At 56.2% G+C, this 19,990-nt stretch overlaps 1 protein-coding gene across 7 annotated transcripts in view; it reads right to left on the bottom strand.

Moving 5' to 3' along the window:
- Positions 1–19,990, bottom strand: part of RBM10 (RNA binding motif protein 10) — a 30,205-nt gene continuing 10,215 nt past the window's right edge. For 2 of the 7 annotated variants that reach the window (XM_058714610.1, XM_058714614.1), the window contains exons 3-24: positions 15,203–15,386; positions 13,516–13,746; positions 11,578–11,647; positions 9,473–9,546; positions 7,986–8,072; positions 5,856–5,916; positions 5,537–5,713; positions 4,992–5,152; positions 4,701–4,798; positions 4,527–4,614; positions 3,713–3,899; positions 3,459–3,598; positions 3,239–3,356; positions 3,054–3,145; positions 2,805–2,969; positions 1,694–1,843; positions 1,525–1,590; positions 1,253–1,441; positions 1,056–1,130; positions 638–744; positions 433–562; positions 1–340 (exon numbers count right to left, since the gene is read on the bottom strand). In XM_058714610.1, the coding sequence (XP_058570593.1) occupies positions 215–340; positions 433–562; positions 638–744; positions 1,056–1,130; positions 1,253–1,441; positions 1,525–1,590; positions 1,694–1,843; positions 2,805–2,969; positions 3,054–3,145; positions 3,239–3,356; positions 3,459–3,598; positions 3,713–3,899; positions 4,527–4,614; positions 4,701–4,798; positions 4,992–5,152; positions 5,537–5,713; positions 5,856–5,916; positions 7,986–8,072; positions 9,473–9,546; positions 11,578–11,647; positions 13,516–13,746; positions 15,203–15,386 (2,776 nt within the window). In that variant the 3' untranslated portion in view covers positions 1–214. Of the gene's footprint in view, positions 341–432; positions 563–637; positions 745–1,055; positions 1,131–1,252; positions 1,442–1,524; positions 1,591–1,693; positions 1,844–2,804; positions 2,970–3,053; positions 3,146–3,238; positions 3,357–3,458; positions 3,599–3,712; positions 3,900–4,526; positions 4,615–4,700; positions 4,799–4,991; positions 5,153–5,536; positions 5,714–5,855; positions 5,917–7,985; positions 8,073–9,472; positions 9,547–11,577; positions 11,648–13,515; positions 13,747–15,202; positions 15,387–15,794; positions 15,951–19,990 lie in introns of all 7 variants that reach the window. The other 5 variants (XM_058714617.1, XM_058714613.1, XM_058714611.1 and 2 more) reach the window with 5 other exon arrangements.

Here is a 19,990-nt window from a genome sequence, read left to right as displayed (position 1 = left end):
GACTTTTCAGCTTTTATTACAAAAAGAAGAGCATGATCCCAGCCCAGCTTTCCAACAAAAGTCACCAATTTAAAGTCTGACTTGGTCAGGGCCTCTCTGGCTGGGGAGTAGGCTAGCAGACAGGTGCAGGGCCCCACTCAGACCACCCACCACTTCACCCTCCCCTGCCCTGGGCCGGACACCCGACATATGTAGAAGCAGCTCTCACAGCTGCTCACTGGGCCTCGTTGAAGCGGGTCACCATTGTCTTGTGCAGCGTCTCCTTGTAGGACTCGGTTGAGGTGACCCCGTAGGAGCTGCCTCGGGCCCCCAAGCCGGAACCCCGCACCCGTGTCTGGGCCTATGTGAGGGAGGTAGGCCGTCAGGTGAGCGGTGGGATGGGGGTGCAGCAGAGAATGCTGGAAGACGGGGATGGGATCACAGAAGACTCACCTCAATGGGCGTCACAATGCCCTGCTTCTTCCGGCCCAGGCCACTACCTTCTTTCCAGCCCATGGCCTGGAGCATACGACTGCCAATGTTGTCGCTGCCCAGACCATCCCGTGTGGGCTGCTCAAAGTCCCTGCAGGGCCAGTGGGTACAGTGTGAGTGACCAGCCTGCCGGCCCCGGGTCCGCACTTCGGCTCTGGGCACTTACACAGAAGCTGCAGACATGCCGCCGTACTTCCTCCGCTTGGGCTCCGGTGGCTCAGGGATGCCGTACTTCTCTCTGCGTTCAGCTGCACGGTCCCGGTACTTCATTTGCTAAAAACGTGTGTGCGTGTGCGTGTGCATGTGTGTGAGGACGGGGGAACGGTGGCTACTCGCAGGAAACATTAGGGGCCCCATGGGAGCTGGATCTGGCTAACAGGTCTGAGGTCCCGTGGGCAGGACATCGTGGGTGCGAGCAGCCAGCACAGGGGGAGTCGGGAAGAAGCCTCGCAGGGACAGGAGGTGAGACGGCTGATGGCAGCCAGGCAATATCCAGCTCAGGGACTTGAGCGCCAGCTGCCTGAGGGGACAGGCACTTGGCAAGGGACAGAGGGGATGGAGCCCAGGAGTGGGTCACACCTTACCTCCATGTCGTTCTTCTCCAGTGCTTCCAGCTCATTTTCCGACAGGTGCGCTCGTCGGTGAATCTCAAGGTTTTGCTGCAAGGGGACAGGCAGGAGGAGGTGTGAAGTGGCCGGGCAGGGCTGGGCCGGGCCGGGCCGGGCCGGGCCGGGCCGGGCCAAGCAGAGCTGAGGTTCCCTGCCAATCCTCCCTCAGCCACCTTGTGTAGCCCAGAGAGCTGCTGGTGGCGGATGAGCGCCTCCTTGCTGGGGAACTGGCGCCGGCAAAGCAGACAGGCCAGCTTCTGCCAGTCAGTGAGCTTCTCCTCCCGTTCTGGACCCCCGCGCTCCTGCTCCTCCTCGCTGTCACTCTCCCCGCTGTAGGCTGCCACGAGGCCCCGAGGTGGGCTCTGGAGAACATGAGCGTAGGGGTGGGAGGTCAGGCCTGGCCAGATCGCCCCCCCCCACCCCTCTTCCTGCTCCGACCACTCACTGGGCGGTCATCGCTGGCCAGTTTCGGGAGGTCCATGCTGGTGTGCTGTCTTTCAGCTAGTGCTCCCTGGGGAAGATGGACACACAGATTCAGGGACTCCACAGAGGGACCGTTGAGATGACAAGACTTGGGGCGGGGAGTGGGTAGTGGAGGGGTGGCCACAACACACCTTCTTCTCGAGGATGGCATAGCCAGCATCTGCGGTAGCTGATTCCCGCCTTTCATCGTCTCGCAGGGAGCTGATGGGCTGGAAGCTGTTTTTGAAGTTTTCTTTTTGCTTGTTGAGGCTGCGGGCCCAGCGTTCCATGTCCTTGGCAATCTAGGGGGAAGGGTGGGGGTGAGGCTCTCGGGGCCCCTCTGACTGCTGTAACCGCCAACTCCGTCCACTGCCCCTTCCCACCCCGCAGCCTCAAGCAAGAGGTGAGGAGACGGCCGTGACGGTCCCTACTTGTCGTCATTCTACCACCGGTGGCCCCCATCAAGCCCTCTTGGGCTGTGTCCCCCATTCTCCTGACAGGCACTCACACGATTCCGCTCTCTGTGGGCTTTCATATCGTCTTACCATTCCACGCTGCACAAAATGGCTTTCTCTGGGTAGGATTTTAACACACACCCGTGATACTCTGCCACACTCCACCTTCTGCTTCCCCCACCCCAAGCACAACATGACTTTTAGCATTTACCAGGTAGTCAAGGGAACACTTAGTTCTTACTCAGCACTTGGTTCGGCACTGAGCGCTACACCCAGACTGTCACACTCTTCTTCCCCAGGCAGACGCTGACGTTCCCTCCAACTGCCCACGCCCACCAAACGCTGCTGTGGCCGCTTTCCCACCCGCACCCTGAGGGGCCCATGAGAAGTTCTCTGGGACGGACAATCGGACACATACTCACGAGTGGGGTTCTGGGCCCAAAGGAGGTCTGCCTGCCCGTTCGTTTCCACAGGCAGGGTTAGCCTGGCTTCAGGCATGCAGGCAACCTGAGGGTTCCCACTGGGGGACAGGAAGGCTGACTGGGCTCGCTTGGATGGATGGCACTGGCCTCGCAGGGAGGTGGGTGGCCCTACCACATACTGAGGAGACTGCCCTGGCTTGAGGTCAGTCACGCATCAAAGAGCAGAACTGGGCCAGGAGCCTGGTCTCTCTTAAGCACAATCACTGCCACCACGCACACATCTGCCCTCCGCCCTTGGCAGTGGAAGGTTAAAGAGGATAGAAGCACGTTCTTCATCGGAAGACACCACGCAGCCAGCCAGTGACTGCTGAACCCCCAGTGTTCACCTGTTGGGCTGTCTTGGTCTTGTGCTTCTCCTTCTTTTCTTTACCCTCTTTCGAGGGGGCCCCCGTCTCCTTATGCCCGTCGGCTGATTGTTCCAGGGCAGGGACATAGGTCCGTCTCTCCCCGTCCCAGTACAGGTACTGCTGGCTCTGAGCGTTGTAATAATACTGGGGGAGGGGCAATGCAAAGGCATGAGGGAAGACCTTAAGGAGAACTACAGACCCCACCCACTCCCTGGGCCACCCTATCACCTGAGAGTTGGGGTCATAGTAGAGGCCAGTCTGGGGGTCATAGTAGTAGCCAGAGGTCTCGTCGTACTGGTAAGTAGACACGTCCGGAACAGCTGGGGGAGGGGAGGGGAGAAGGGGCGTCACGCTCTTCTGTGCTTTGCTAAGGAACTCCCCCTGCCCTCCCACCCACGGGCGTGGCTACTCACGGTACTGGTTGTAGGACTCCTGGGCAGTGGGGCTGGTGGCTGGTGGCAGGGCAGAGCTGGGATGGGTAGGGCTCTGGAGCTCAGATTTGAGCACAGCGGGTGACATGATGGTGTATGACTGGTCACGGGGCCAGACAGGGGAACAGGGCTCAGTGTCTGCCAGTGCCCGCCCCCCCCCAGGAACCCTGCCTGTCCCCCAGCACACCCTGGGCTCTCTCACCTGGCTGTTGGCAGCGGCGCCCTGGCTGCCGCTCGCCTCGGCTGATTGCTGGTAGATGCCAGGTGTGGCACCAGGCTGGGCACGGGAGAAAGCCTGCAGTGACACAGAGTCTGTCCCAGGCTCCAGGGAGGCCTCAGGACCTGTAAAGAGGGCCAGGGACGGAGGGGGGGAGAATACCTGTTAGTGGTGGGGCCCAGGACCCCATGCCCGTTGACCCCCCACCACGGGCTCAGGGAGAGATGCTGGGGGCTCACCTGCTCCAGCTGGGTCCCCTTTGGTTCCAGCGATGCCGGGGCCCTTCGTGCCCTTGAGGTAGCCATGGGCATAGAGGGAGGACTCTGTGCCCTGGCTGCCGCCATAGCCCTCATCCTGTTGGTAGTAGCTGTAGTCGACCGGTGGCTCCTCGGGGGTGGCCCAGGCACCCTCCCCACCCTGGGAGGCCTGAGGGGCAGTGGGAGGGGCTCATTAGCAGAGGAAGGGGCGCAGGGGGAGGGGAACCTGCTAAGAAGCATCTGCCCACAGGTGAGGCTTGTGCCGGTCTGCCGACAGAAAGCATGCAGGCCTCAGACAAGTGAAGTGTGAGGGCCACCCGGCCACAGCAGGGCAGGACAGTGGCAAAAACAAGAAAGGAACGAAGACTTGTGCCAAAGTGCTCCCACGGCTGACACTGGTACGTGTGTGGTGTGGTTCGTGTGCTGGGTATCAGATCAAGGAAGACACCGTCCTCCCCTTCTTTACTCTCCTCTCCCAATTTTCTTTCAGCCACTTATAAACTCCGTTTCATTAAAGAAGTTGAAACAATTCAGGACGATAAAATAACCACCAAACAGAAGCGAAAAGCAGCTGAAAAGCAGCTGTGATGGTGTTGAAGTTGAAAGCCTGGGAGGAGGTGACTGGGAGGGAGCTGCAGCGAGGCGCCCAAAGCCCACGGCAGCCACTGTGACAGGGTCTGGGGTCCACAGAAAGCCAAAACAGCAAGCCAGCCCTCCAGGCTGTGCAGAGAGGGCACGGGAGGGTCGAGGTGGCCCCGGTATGGGGATGCTGGGGCAGAGGGGAGTCTCTGAGTACCTGTGAGATGGCCCACTGGGCCGCAGCAATGGCAGTGCTGGCCACAGAGGCAGCATTGATGCGGCTGCCTTCATTGGAGGCCATGTCCCTGGAGAGGATGTCAGAGACTGGGAGTGAGACGCGAGGCCCCAGCCCAGGGGGCCAGCTAGGAAAGGACACAAGTGGAACCCTGACCTCTTAGAACCCTTGGCGAACTCAACGTTGATGGTCTTGCCGTCGATGGTGAGCGGTGGGTGCAGGGCCTGTAGGATCTGCAGTAGCTGAGCTGCTTCCTGGGGGGAGGAGGGGGTAGGCGGAGGCAGAAGGGTCAGGCCCGGGGAGGTCCCCGGCTCCACTGCCCCATATCCAGGCTTGGAGCCGCGGCGGGGGGGGGGGGAGGGGGGGGGGGGCTGGCCTCGGGGTCCCTCCTCCCCGCCCCGGGGGCCGGGACCCTGGCCGCCCGGCCCCCCCCTGTGCCGCCCTCACCACGATGGTGGAGAGCTGGATGAAGGCGAAGCCGCGATTCAGTTGGGTCTGCTTGTCCTTGATGACGCGTACGTTGGAGGAGGACAGCACCGCATAGGGTGCCAGGGCCCCCAGGATGGAATCCATGGTGCTGTGTGGGTTCAGGTTGCGCAAAATGATGGCTGTGGGAAGGGGCCCAGCATTAGGGGGCACCTCTGACACCCTGCTCCAGCCCTACCCTCTGGTGGCTCCCCACTGTCCTTCTTCTCTGGCTTCCATGTCTTTGCACCTGCTGCTTCCTCTCACCTCTTCCTCCTGGATAAACTCTGCTTGTCAGTCCAAGTCCCAGCTCAGTCACTCACCTGCTGAGAACCTTCTCAACACACCCGCAAAGTCGAGTCGGGCAACGCTCCTCTCCTGCTCTCCCTACATCACATGTGTGTCCCCCCACCAAGCAGAGACCCTGGGAGGGCTAAGTCCTGGTCACCGCCATCTCTCTGCGCTTGGAGAGTCTAGCCCAGACAGACACCCTAGGGCAGGGAGAAAGGAAGGAACAACTGACTCACTGTCATTGGCGTTCTCTGAGCTTGGCTCCGAGCCCTGTGACAGGGCTTGGGAGGCCAGCACTCCCTGGGCCTGGTAGGGCTGAGGCAGGGGGAGCAGGCCCTGGCTTAGCTCCCGTCCACCCAGAGGCAGCGTCTGCTGATCCAGCCTTGCGCCCAGGGGCAGCTTCTGCTCCGCCTCTGTCAGGGATGGCACAAGACAGGCTGGTGACGAAGAAGGAGGCTCCAAGGCTGGCCACCCTTCTCCCAGGACACCGGCCCCTCCCCCTCCTCCCCTCTCCCACCAAAGTCCCAGGGAGGTGGGGAGGTAGGAGGGCCTCACCTGACTTGGGCACACCACATTTGAAGCACTTCTCACGGCGTTTGAAGTTCTGGACGCCACACTGTGAGGCACAGGCCAGGCCGTCAGAGCAGGTGGGGCTCTCCACTGTACCCTCCAAACTTGGATCCAGAGACCACCCCTCTCCCCACCTCAGGGAACCCCACGATGCTCCAGGAAGGAAGGTCCCAGGGTCAGGGGTGGAAGGGGGCTCCGGCTGTCATTCTCAGTCTGTGGATCTTCCCTTCACACAGTCTCAAGTCTGTCCTCAGGGCCATCCCCTCAGCTCAGGAATCAATTCCCCCACCCCTGTTACAAGTGCCACCCCCTCCTCGTCCCTTTAGCAGGTTCCTCTTCCTAAAACTTGCTTCCCTGTTAGAGACTTTCAGTGTCTTCACCCCTAAAAGCCAGTGGCCACTCTCGTCAGACTCCCATCCCTCGTTTAGCTCAAGAACTGGGTTGATTCTCTTGAGAAACCAGCCTTGGCCATCCCAGCCTCCAGAAACCCCCAACCTCTACCAAATCTCTCTGTTCCGTGGTCACGTAGTGCGCACTGGTCCCATGCCAGGCTCTGCCCTGTATGCCAGGGGGTGGCCTCTGTCATCCTTGAGGCCTCACAGCAGGGGGCAGATGTAGCACAGGGAGGCAGGTTAGTCTGTGGGGACCCACGGAGGGGAAGAGGCCAAGAGGGGTATGGCTCACTTAGCTGGGGACAGTTGGCAGGGATGTTTGATCTGGGAGGCCCAGAAGTTTGCTTTGGTTTTGCTGGGAAGCTATGGCTAGCGAAGGGAACAAGAGATTTTCTGTAGCTGGTGTAGGAAGGTGAGGCCAGACAAAAGCCGAAGCTGGAGAGGGCAGGTGAAGTTAGATTATACAGGGTGGTCACGCTTAAGTTCAGAGTTGGCGAGGTCCTAAGCAGAGAAGGAAGGATGTGGTTAGAGGTGGTTTCGAGGAATGTTACAGATGAGAGGGTGAGAGAAAGAGGCAAGGCCAGAACAGCAGAAGAGGGGTCCACAGCGGGACAGAGCGTGTGACAACTGGTCTGGGTGATGGGAATTGCAAGGGAGGGCATTTCTGTGATAGAAGTGACAGGACCCGGTGACCAAGAGGATGTGGGGAATAGAGGAGGGGAAAGGAGGGAGTTCCCTGCTTTTGAGGAGTCTCTGAAAATACAGGAGAGACACAGTGCCACTGTCACTTACTTCATCTCTACCTCTGCAGAGACATCAGACACCCTGCCTTCTGATAACACTTTCTTTTTAAACCAACAGTGCCACTCCCCTAGTAGGCAGAGTTCTTCTGGGGGAGCAAGTCGGGGCGTCTGCCAGCTCTCAGGACCACCGGCTGGCTGTGGGGTCTCGGGCCACCTCGGGGCTGCTTGTGAGGCTGGCCCCAGGGGAGACCTGAACCCAGGGTGGCGTCCGGGGCCCCTGTGATCAGGAGCAAGTCATGGCTCAAGGCTCACCCACGGTGGCACCCCTTTGAGCCTCAGCTTCCTCGTAGGGAATACGACTCCAAGACCCCACAGCTTCTACCCTGGGCCTCTGGTGGACATGGCCTTGTCGGAGGGGCCATCAAGGTCGGGTCACCTGACTCAGGCTCTCACCATGCCCTGTGCTTTCTTTTGGGGGGGTATAGGCAGACATTAAAGGGTGCTAACCATGGGCCAGGTGTCGTTCCAAGTGTCACCCTCTCATCGCCACACTGGAATCCTCCCAACCACCTCTGGGGAGAGGTGTCATCGCTATTCACATTTTAGAGAGGAGGAAAGCGAGGAAGAGATCAAGGAGGATCTGAGAGGGTCTAATTCCAGCCAGTCTGGCTCAGAGGTCCACATTCTGACACACCGCATTGTGCCTCCACTGTCACTAGTTGGTCCCTTACGTAAGTATTTGCTGAAAGCCCACTGGGACTTCAGCCAAGACCGTACTACGTGAGGGCAGAGCCTGGCGCCAATGAGAGCCCAGTACGCACAGGCGGGCGGGTGGGTGGGTGGGTAGACGGCAAGGAACGGTGGCTACTTGAGCTCAGCCAGTCCTCGACGCCTATGCCACCCCCAGAGGCCCCAGGGAGACAGACGCTGCCGCCGCCGCCGTCTCTATCCATGGCAACCGCTGCCCACCGCCCCTGTACCTTATTACACAGCCAGTCCTCATTGATCTTGGGCTTGGGGTCGCTGTAGTGCATGGACACCTTCTGGCCCAGGATGTTGAGGGAGTGCTGCGGGAAAAAGCAGAGCACAGTGAGGCCCGGGCAGCAGTGCCCCACGCACCGTTTCAGCACAGGAGAAGAGAGTGAGCGAGCCCTTCAGCTGGATGGATGAGGGACAGGGAACGGAGGGAGGTCGGAGAACGGACAAGGGAAGAAGGAAGGGAAGGAGGGAGGGAGAGCGCCACAGCCCTCGGGCGCAGCTGTTTGCTGCCTTTCCGGGCACGCGCACGCACACGTGAACACACGCCACCAGGCACACAGTGCTCGGCTGACCGACGCCTGCCGGACAGTGGGGGAAAATCCCCCACTCGGCCCTGATGCTGCCAGGCCACACCCAGGGCCAGCACTACACAGGCTACACTCGGGATGAGGGGGACAGGGAGGGGAGGGAGAGGAGGGGAGAGAAAGAGAGAGAGAGCGCACGCGCGCTAGTGCTGGAGAAGGGGGAAAAAGAAAGAGCCATATTTAAGAGATGGAAGTTCCTGCTGTGAGGCTGTCTTCCCGGGGCTGGCTGGGTCCTGGGCCCACAGCATTAGGGCAGAGATGGCCCCAGGGCCGCCCTGCTGAGCCCTGCTTCCACCTCTTCTGCCCCTTCCTCCCCTGAGGCTTTCCTTCGGTGCCCCACACCAGTGAGCCGGGCTCTGGGTGGGTGAGCAGAGCAGGTCCTTGGGTCTCTGAAGGTCCCAAAGCTGCTGGGTGGGGAGACCGTGCCAGGCAGGGGAGCAGGCTCCCTTCCCTTCCCTAGAGCAGGACTCTCTGCTGAGAGGGCAGGTCTGCCAGCAGCAGAATGGGGCAAGCGGTGACTTCCGTGGAGGGGTTAGGTGCAGGGGGCGGGCCGGGGCACCTGAAGTGAGTTCTATCACATCTGACTGCTACTTTAGATCAACAGAGCAGTGCTGGCCGCTCACACCAAAATCAAAAGGCCAAACTCACATGCAGGGAGAGAGCTGGCCAAACGGGACTTGCCAGTTAGTGTGCCAACAGCTAAGTCCCCCAGTGGCTAGGCTTCCAGTGGCGCCTGAGAGTGGAACGAAGTCCTGGCTCTGCCTAACCCCTGAGCAGGGTGGTCCCCGGGGACTGGGAGCCTCGGTGGAAGAACCTCCCCCCGCCCCCAGCAGCCCTTTCTCCAAAAGCTCGGCTGGGAAGTGGAGGGGCAGAGCTAATAGCGTCTGGTAGGAAGGGGCCAGTGGTGAGAATGGGCTCTTGATGGGAAGCCCGGTGGGTAGCAAGAGATGGGAAGAGGAGATAGTGAGGGTCAGGAAGGGGGAGAGAGAGAGAGGGGGCGGGGAGGGGGGATGGGACACAGGGCCACAGGGCAGGGAACTGTGTCCATAAGAATCAGGCGATGGGGAGCGCTCGATTACAAAGTAGTATTTGTTTGGGGGGGGGTTCAAGTGCGGCAAAGCAACCTGATTGGCTTCCATCCATCGTGTAGCGTCCTGCAAGTGACTAAACTCGACGAAGGCGAAGCCCCGGCTCTGACCTGGAGACAGCATTCAGATACAGACGCAGTGGGTTAGTCAACAGCTTTGGACACACGGCGTTCCCGGGGGTGGGACCCGAGGGGAGAGGACCAGGGGGGCAGAGAGGGAAGGGGGGAGAGAAAAAGAAGAAAGGGAGAGAGAGAAGTAATCAGAGAGAGAAAGACCAGGGAGTGGGAGGCAAGGCAGAAGGCCGGGAGGGGCAGGAAAGAGGAATGGGTGGGGGGAAGTGGGGAGGGAGGGGGAGAGGAGATAACACACACGCCAACTGGGAAGAAAGAGAGAGGAGCTCAGGCAGACCTGCCTGGAGTGACAGACACAGAGAGAAGGAGCTAGGAGGGAAAGGGTACACGTAGAGGTCTGTCTCCTGAGAAGGAAGGAGGGCAGATGGGCAGGCTGTTGGCTCCACATGGGCCAGAATAAACACCTGAAGGGCGGGGCCCAGCACAAGGCTGGGGCACCCAGGAGGGGTCCTGTAACAAGTGCTTCATCAAAGAAACAAAAGAGAACCTGGGCCAGGCTGCTCAGTGAGGCTAGGAAGGCTCCAGGCCCATAGGAACCAGGGGGAGTTGGGGATATGATGTCACCTCAGCCTCAGCACAGTAAGGGGATGTGGGCCTCACCAGGGAGCCTCACTCAGGGCCAAGCTAGGAAGATTATGGCCACCCACAGTGCAAGTCCTCCGAGACAGCAGGAGAATGGGGGCCAGGATTGGCCTGGCGGCCCTTAAAGAATCAGTGAGGGCCTGGGAGAAGCGCCCAGGGCTACAGAGGGGGCCACACCTAGGACACCGCCTATGGAGAGAGAGACCAGAACCCTGTCAGTGTGTGGCGTGGCTGAGGTGAAGCAGAGCAAGACCTACATGCTACCGAGAGACTCCAGGCCTGGCCAGGGCTAGGAAAGGGATCCAGGGCTTGAGGCCACAGGAAAACAGCTCCTCCTTTGGAGGTGTACACACAGGGAGGGCTTAGATGTGGTGGGTTTGGGGGGGGGGCATGCTTGATCTCCAAAAGAGTGACTATTAGGATGCACAGGAGGATGAAATGGTATGATTTGGGGTGAGGTAGGGAGGGACGGAGGGAGGAAGAGGGAGAGAGAGGGAGAGAGAGAGGGAGAGAGAGGGGGAGAGAGAGGGAGAGAGAGGGAGAGAGAGGGGGAGAGAGAGAGAGAAGAGAAATAAGGGGAGAGAGAGAGGGAAGGAGAGAGAGAGGAAAAGAGAAAGAGAGAAGGGGAGAGAGAGAGAGAGAGAAGGGGAGAGAGAGAGAGAGAGAGAGAAGGGGAAAGAGAGAGAGAAGGGGGGGAGAGAGGGAGAGAGAGAGAAAGATAGATAGATATGGAGGTGTGGGGAGGAGAGAGATTGAGAGATGGAGAGAGAAGCCCAGGCAGTGAAGCCCCACTGTGCCTGCCTTGGGAAGCCTGGGCCAGAGGTCCTGCAGAGACAACTCCCCCACCACCACCCTGCTAATCTCAGGCCAGCTCCAAGCAGCCTGCAAGAGGGAGGGAGGGAGGGAGGGAGGGAGGGAGGGAGGGAGGGAGGGAGGGAAGAAGCAAGGCCAGGAATCCTGGCTGCTCCTTGGGATGCACCCTGGGAGAAGAGCCATCCCCTGCCTCCCCTCTCTTGGGACACGAGGGTGGGGCCGTGTCAGACCTACTTTCTGGTCACAGGCTGTTACCAGAAAAACGTGAGGGGGATTGAAGGGAGGGGAAGGAGAAGAAGGGAGAGGGAAGGGAGTATATGGGGGTGTTACCACCTCAGACACTCAGAATCCCAAAGAGGAGGTTCCCCGGAGCCTGGCCCTGGCCCTGCCCCCGGGGAGCACTCAGCTCAGCGCTGCACCCCCTCCCCAACAGCCCCGGAGCTGTGAGGAGGGTGGGTCGAGGGGAAGAGAAGAAGAGAGGGCACCCCAAGCTGCCCATGCCCAGCCGTGGAGGGAAGGCAGGGCAGGGAGGGTGAGGGAGAAGACAGAAGCAGGAGGGAGACTGGAGGCTGAGGCTGGCCAGCAGAAGGGGAGGCACTGGGAACAAAAGCTCACCTGAGGATTTGTTCCGCATCAGCCGGACCTCCCGCGCTTGCACTCCGTGGGACTGCAGCTGGCCCCGGATCTGTACGGGGAGATACGGATTGGGGCAGGCTCAGCACACGGGGGGCCCCTGAGGGGCTGCCCGTGAGTGATGTGCATGCACTGCCTCCCCTCGCTCTCTCGGGGCTCTTCCCCGAGGGGCCGTGGCCCCAGCCCCATACCAGTACCCGGTCTCGGCGCTCGGCCCCAGACTTGCAAAGAGTGAGGGAAAAGAAGGGGGCATGGTACATGGTACGAGGTGGGGCACGGCAGCATGGAAGACCCTCAGAGGCGAGAGCAACGAGAGAGCAAGCCAAGCGGAGCCCGCAGCTCAAGAATGGCCCAAGGGGCTGGTCTGATGACAGGCTTGGTGCAGCTGTGGGGAGGAGAGCTGGGACGCAGCTCTGGGACCGCCCTCCGGCTCACACCGAGACACCCAGGAAGCAAATACCAAAATGGGAGGGACTGGGTCTGGGCAGAGCCCAGCCATGCACCCTAGGCCGTGGGCAGATCGGTACCCTGGGCAGAGACAAAAAGGTATGCTCACAGGGTGTGCAAAGCTTCCTGGATGAAGCCAGAGGGAAGCTGTAGAGGCAATTTGGGGTTTGGGCCAGGTGAGGCAGGGTCTCTAGGCCAGTGGTGCCTCTCGCAGAAGCCTGGGAGCACGTGCCAGGCATTCTCGGGTGGCGATCTTACTACCTCTGGGCCTCAGTTTCCTCATCAGGTGAAAAAGAAAGAAGCGCTCTCACTCTTGCGTGCGCGCGCGCGCTCTCTCTCTCTCTCTCTCACACACACACACACACACACACACACACACACACACACACACACACACACGATCCTGAGGACAGCGAACGTTCAGGGAGGGCTCCGGAAACAGCAAGAATGTGGCCTCTGGAATCCAGCTGCCCAGGTCCAGACCCCAAGTCCACTCTGCCACTCACGGGCTGAGGGACCTGGAACAAGCTGCTTCACTGCTGGGGGCCTGGCTTCCTCATCGGTAGGATGGAAACACACAGAGTGCCTTCCCCGCAGGGTGGCTGTGAGGATTACATGAGACCTGGTATGTGGCCCGCCCTGTGATAAATCCCCAACACATGTCAGCACAGAGCTACTGTCTGACCCTGAGCAGCGTGGCTGGGCCAGACTGGAGAAGCTCCCGAATACACACGTGGGATTTTCTCTTTGACAAAATGGGCAGCCGGTAGATTTCGAAGGGGAGCTGAGCAGAGAATTCGGCGGGGTCAGAGAGGAGAATCGGGGAGGCTAATGAGAAGGCTATTCTAGTGGCTCTCTGGGGTTTTACTGGGGCTCGTTAGGGAAAGTCTGTATGAGAAGGAAACAGAAGCAAAGGGAGGAACAGGGAAGGAAATGTGAGAGAACTGAGCAGGGAGGCTGCCGGTAGCAGCAAAGGACATCAGAGAACATAGGGGTCTGTGGCCAGGCCATGGAGATTTGACGCTGTCGACAAGGACGCGGGTGAGGGCATGGGGAGAGAACGTGAATAAAACCTCAGAAAACCCCATGGGGACCCTCCCCATCCCCAGGACTGCCGGGCCCTACATCATCTCTGCCACCAGGAATACCTGGCTCTGGGCCTGGGGAGCATCTGGCCCTCAGTCAACACATGCAGAACGGACGGATGAGCAGTGGAATGTTCAGGAGGAATGCTCTGTTCCCTCCCACACCCCACTGTGGCAGCCCCTTGGCCAAGCCAGCCTATCCGACACTCCTCCCTTCCAGACCAGGAGAGGACAAGGGCCTGCCCAGAGGACGGATCAGTGCTGGGGGAGAGAAGGGATAAAAGGTGCTGAGTTCGGGGTGAGGGAGAAGCTGAGGGCCCTGGAGGAGACCCAGCCTGGCCTCCTGCCCTGCCACCTGCCCAGGGCCACGAGGGGGGGGGGCACGTACGTCATCCTCAGTGGCTGCCTGTGGCAGCATCCTCAGCATGACGATGTTACTGGCCTTCTCCTCCTCCTCCTCCTCCTCATCCTCCTCCTCCTCCTCCCCTTGCTCGGTCCGATAGTCCTGGTCCCGATAGTCGCCGTCTCGGGGGAAGCCTGGCGGGCCGGTGGGGCTGTGCCTGTGCCGCCGCCGCCGCCTACGCTGAGTCTCGGAGCCCGGGGAGGCCTCGTAGGAATCCTGGCCAACAGAATAAGACGAGAGACACCAGACGGGCAGTCAGTCTGGGGTGGGCCTAGGGGCTGGCCGCTGGCTCTCTGAGGCAGGCAGGCTCTGAAAGCCAGGGGTGGGCGGGCTCCGGCTAAAGGCTCAGGGCAAGCAAAATGGGTAAGCCCTGGACTGCAACCCTTCTGGGGTGGGACACTGTCCCCAGGATGCCTGTTGGGGGCTGCCTTGGTGGGGAGTGGGGAGAGGCTGGTGGCAGTCCTGCTGTGGGGGAGGAACTCCCACAGACAGGTGACCAGATACCGCTTAAACCTCCTTGGGTCTAGGGTCAGCACACTAAATCCTGCCCTCTGTTTCCCCCTCTTCCTCCCTTGCAGCTCAGCCAGTATGTGCTCAACTGTTCCTTGATATCTCATCCAGAGCCGGTCAGCAGGGGCTGGCAAAGGTGTGAGGGCCACAGCCCTGCCCCCAGTCCCGATCCTCTGTCTGGCCAGTCTTCTATCACCACCAGGCTCCCTCCTAACATGGTGTGGTCACTAAATTCTTGGGTGTCGCCCAAGCCATCCTTCCAGGACTAAGCAGGCCAGGCAGGGTCCATACCCCTTCTGCCCTCAGGGAGACCAGATAACTCGGCGCTCCACTCCCACTCTTCCCACAGGGGCTACCCACGGCCCCCTGGTGCCCCAGAGACATCCAGGCACATATCACAGCTGCCACTGGGGAAACCTGGCTGCCCAGCAGAGTTCTTTGCACTGGACTCTCCCAGAAGGCAGCTGGTGGCTCACACTCTGTCCTCCAGGACTGACTTGCAATCGTACCCTTCCCACCCTGCTACATAGGAGACCTGCCTGCTTGCTTGGACCTGGGCCCGGACGGACTATCCTCTCAAAGTGGGGTTCCCCTAAGGCTAAGGCAAGTCTGTTGCTTCTCCTCAGATGGTGAACATCACGCCTCCCCTCCTCAGGCGAGGGCTAACTACCCAACGTGGAACTGGCTACCCCCTGAGCTCAAAGGAGAGGCCCCAGAGGGTCTTTTCCTTTTGTGCAGGGGCTCTGCTGCCCCTGGGACTGCCCACGGTTGGGCCTCCCAGGGCTGCTCTCTTTGGTGATATCCAGTTTCCCCATGGCCCTCCCAACCCCAGATGCTGGATCCCATGCAAGAGGCTGTTCAAGGGCCCCAAACTGGCTGGGAGCAGGCGGTAAAGGGCTTGCAGTGAACCGTGGACCCAACTGAACAACAGGGAAGAAGGGAGAGAGGTGATGGCCAGGGGCCCTCAGAAGTATAGAGCCAAGCATGTGGAAGTCAGGGAGACCCAACTTGGGAGAGAAGCCCTCAGAGAGGGGAGCAGGGACAGACCCTCCAGGTGAGACAAAGCCACTGAGCACAGTCTGAAGGTATGGGAGCCAAGAGCTAGCTGCACGTGGTGCTACAACCAGAGGCCCTGCAGGCGCCTGTCCGTCCCGGTGCTCACCTCTGCACTCTGCTCCTCGGACGAGTCGTCATAGTCGTGCTTGCCCTCCTGGCTACCGTACTCGCGGGGATATGAGCGGTAGTCCATGTCCCGGTAGTCATGGTCTCGGCTGCGGCTCTCCCCCCCATCGTCCTGCGAACGGTCAGTGGCTCCGTAGCGGCCAGTCCTGTCCCCACGACCACCTCTGAGGGAAGAAGGATAGGGAGGGATTAGAGGGCAGTCCTCTTGGGAAGGTGCAAGAGGTGAGGGGGGCTCCCACCCACTCACTCCCTCTAGACTCTTAGATCCCAATCCCGACAGGGGTCCCGAAATCCTGACTCCACAGCAAGGGGAGCTGGCTCCCACCTCTCAAACCCAATCCGCTTCCGCTTCCCTTGGCCACCTCCCCCAGCCCCTGCCGGGCTTCCTTCACAGGGCCCTCGGGTGTAGCCCTGGGGCCAGTCTCACCTCCACCAGGCCTCTCCCAGCTCATTCTCTACACCCCAAAGATAAGCAAGTGTTCCAAAAGCAAAGCCAATCAAGCCCAACCATCGCACTGCACTCCCTTCAGTGGCTCCCTCTTATTTGGAAGATAAAACAACAAAATGCTCACCCAGATCCCGCAAGGTCTGCAGGGTATGTGGGGCGAGGTCTCTACTGACCTCTCTTCCTCTGCCCCATGTTGCACCGTGCTACCCTGCCCCTCTGTTTCACGGTCACCCTGTTAGCACTGGCAGCTGTTTTGTTGAAATTTCTTCTACTGCGATTACTATAAAATAATTATCTCAAAGTTGATTTCATGTGCCTTTTTTTTTTTTAAAGATCTTATTTTTAAGTAATCTCTATATCCACCGTGGGGATTGAACTTACAACCCTGAGATCAAGCGTCGCGTGCTCCACCACCTGAGCCTGCCAGGCATCCCTCATGTGCATTTCTTTGATGATTTAAAGAAGTACTACACCGTATTCTGGGAAAGAGGGGACAACACCTAGAGGGTCCCCTGCCCTATTTCCCAAAGCTTAGCTTAGTACCTGGTACTTAGTGGGTGTCCAATAATTGTTTGATAAAATAACGATTTAAAAAATGTTCTAAAATCAACCAATACAGGTTTACCTAAAACAAGAAAAAACAGGGCGCCTGGGTGGCTCTGTCGGTTAAGCGACTGACTTCGGCTCAGGTCATGATCTCACAGTTCATGGGTTCGGGCTGACAGTTCAGAGCCTGAATCCTGCTTCGGATTCTGTGTCTCCCTCTCTCTCTGCTCCTCCCCCATTCGCATTCTATCTATCTCTCAAAAATAAATAAATGTTGAAATAAAAAAAGAAAAAACAGACATGACCATAGACTACTGCTAGCAGGTCCCAATCCTGGTCAGGAACAACACTTTTAGAATGTCCTTTATCAGGGGCGACTGGGTGGCTCGGTCGGTTGAGTGTCCGACTTTGGCTCAGGTCATGATCTCACAGCTCATGAGTTCGAGTCCCGCTATCAGGCTCTGTGCTAACAGCTCAGAGCCTGAAGCCTGCTTCAGATTCTCTCTCTCTCTCTCTCTCTCTCTCTCTGCCTCTCCCCAATCACACTCTTTCTTCTTCAAAAATAAACATAAAAAATTTTTTAAAAAAGAATGCCCGTTATCAACACCACTATGAACACCATTTTAAAATACTAACTGAACCAAATAAGAGAATAAAGAAAAATGGTTAAAAGCTGGAAAAAGAAAGGTAAGATTACCATTATTTATAAATGATATAGGGATATGCCTACAAAGCCTAAGAGAATCAACTGAAAAATGATTATAAACAATAAATCAGTAAGAATGCTGGGTACAAAAGTAATATGCAGAAATAAATACATTGCCTGTATTCGAGGAGCCACCATTTAGAAATGGGAAGATCCCAGGGCACCCAGGTGGCTCAGTTGTTAAGCGTATGACTTCAGCTCAGGTCATGATCTCACAGTTGTGAGTTCGAGCCCTGCATCAGGCTCTGTGCTGACAGCTCATATCCTGGAGCCTGCTTCGGATTCTGTGCCTCCCTCCCTCTCTGCCCCTCCCTGTCTCGTGCGCTGGGGCGCGCACACTCTCTCTCTCTCAAAAATAAAAAATAAAATCATTCAAAAAAATTAAAAAAAAAAAAGAATGTAAAGATTCCAAGTATAACTAAACCAAAAAGGTTAATTACACAAACACAAGATTTTATGACTATACTTCATACGTATAAACCTGAATATGTTTAAAATGGGTCAAAGATTTGCAATGACATGGATGGAGCTAGAGTATAATGCTAAGCAAAATAAGTCAGTCAGAGAAAGACAAATATCATATAATCTCACTCACATGTGGAATTTAAGAAACAAATCAAACAAGCAAAGGGAACAAAGAGAGACCAAGCAAGAAACAGACTCTTAACTATAGAGAACAAACTGATGGTTACGGGGGGGGGGGGGGGGGGGGATAAGGGGTGGGGATTAAAGAGTACGCTTCTCATGATGAAAAAAAATTTAAAGGGTCGCCTGGGTGGCTCAGTTAGTTAAGTATCCGACTTTAGCTCAGGTCATGATCTTGCGGTCCATGGGTTCGAGCCCATGTCAGGCTCTGTGCTGACAGCTCGGAGCCTGGAGCCTGCTTCGGATTCTGGTTTCCCTCTCTCTCTGCCCTTCCCCTGCTCTCTCTCTTTCTCTCTCAAAAACAAATAAACGTTAAAAAATGTCTTTTAAAAAATTTAAAAAATCAGGAAAATGTGAAAAGAAATGCAGTGTCCCATGGTAAAAACAATAATGATAAAAATAAAATGGGTAAAAAATTTAAATGGAAGAATTGAAACCATAAAAGTAGATGAAAACATGAGATGATTTCTAGATAATCCTGAAATGGGGAAAACTATGACCCAAATCTGGAAGCCATAGAAGATGATTAAAGTTGACTATATAAAAATAAAACACTTCTGCCTGGAAAAGAAAACCATCATGAGTCAAGTAAGGACAAACTAACTGGGAAAGAGTATGGGAAGAGAAAGAGGAACAGAATTCACAGAAAAGAAATACAGATGATTTATATTTGAAAAGGTGCTCTATCTCATAATGAAGGATGGAAATTAAAACCACATCAGATAGGGGGCACCTGGCTGGCTCAGTCGGAAAAACGTGTAACTCTTCATCTTGGGGTCGTGAGTTCGAGCCCCATGTTGGATGTAGTGATGACTTAAGTAAATAAATAAACTGAAAAAAAACCTACACTGGATAGGCCATTTAAAAATAAACGTTCAAAATTTACTTTTGTAGGGGGGCCTGGGTGGCTCAGTCAGTTAAGTGTCTGACTTTGGCTCAGGTCATGATCTCATGGTTTGTGGGTTCAAGCCCCCCGTCGGGCTCTGTGCTGACAGCTCGGAGCCCGGAGCCTGCTTCGGATTCTGTGTCTCCCTCTCTCTCTCTCTCTGCCCCTCCCCTGCTCACACTCTGTCTCTGTCTCTCTCTCTCAATAAATAAACATTTTTTAAAAATTTTTAAAAAACACGAAAACTTAAAAAAATAACATCTATTTTTGTATGTTTTTAAGTCATTTTTATTTTACCACAAAGTACATTCATGATGCTGTTGCGGTCATCACCACTATTTCCAGAACCTTTTCATCATCCCAAACAGAAACTCTGGACTTTGCTAAACAACAATCAATAACTTCCCACCTGCCCTACAACTGCCAGTCTACTTTCTGCCTCGTCTAGGTGTCTCATATAAGTAGAGTCATATGTGTCCTTTGTGTTTGGCCTATTTCACTTAGCATAATGCTTTAAAGGTTCATCTAAGTTGTAGAATGCATTGGGATTTCATTCCTTTTTATGGCTAGACACGTAAGTGCGTATGCATGTATGTACGTACGTACGTAAGGCATATACATTCATCTGTTGATGGCCACCTGGGCTGCTTCCACCTGCTGGTTGTTTTGGATGTTGTGAAGAATGCTGCTAAGAAAACTGGTATGCAAGTATCTGTTTGATTCCCTGCTTTCAATTCCTTTGGATAAACACCCAGGAGTGGGGTTGCTGGACCATATGGTAGTTTTAGATTTACTTTTCTGAGGAACCTCCGTACTGTGTTCCACAGCAGCTGCGCCGTTTACATTCCCATCAGCAGTGCACCCAGTTTCCAGTTTCTCTACATCCTCACCAACACTTGATATTTTCATCTGTTCAAGTCTTTTGTCCCTTTGTGAATGGAGTTTTTCTGTGCGGTTGTAGGAGCTCTTTATATATTCTGGGTGTTAATCTCTTATCAGATATAGGATTTGCAAATACATTCGCCCATTCTGTGGGTTGTGTTTTCATTCTCTTGAACAATGTCTGTGGTTGTGCTTAAGTTTCTAATCTTGATGAAGTCAAACTTTATGTTGAAATGATTTTAGATTTACAGAAAAGTTCAAAGATGATAGAATTCTCTTATACCATTCACCCACCTTCCCCTAATGTTAACAGGGGACAAATGTGATCATGCTGCATTTGTCAAAACTAAGAAGTTCACTAAATTACAAACTTAATTAGGATTTCACCTGTTTTTCCACTACTATCCACTTTCTGTTCCAAGATCGAATCCAGGATACCACACTGCTTTTAGTCATCATGCACCTTTAGTCTCCTCTGGCGCATGAAAGTTTCTTAGTCTTGCCTTGTTTTTTTTTTTATGACCTAGAGAGGTTTGAAGAGCACTGGTCAGGTATTTTGTAGAATGTACCTCCACTTGGGTTCGTCTGTCATGTTCTTGTGATTAGACTTGAGATTATGAAGGCTATATTTTTTTGGGAGAATACAAGAGAGGTG

This window comes from Neofelis nebulosa, chromosome X, assembly GCF_028018385.1.
Source record: "Neofelis nebulosa isolate mNeoNeb1 chromosome X, mNeoNeb1.pri, whole genome shotgun sequence".
Lineage (NCBI taxonomy): Eukaryota > Metazoa > Chordata > Mammalia > Carnivora > Felidae > Neofelis > Neofelis nebulosa.
The sequence above is the reverse complement of the archived record's forward strand: the minus strand, read 5'-3'. Positions and strand labels throughout refer to the sequence as shown.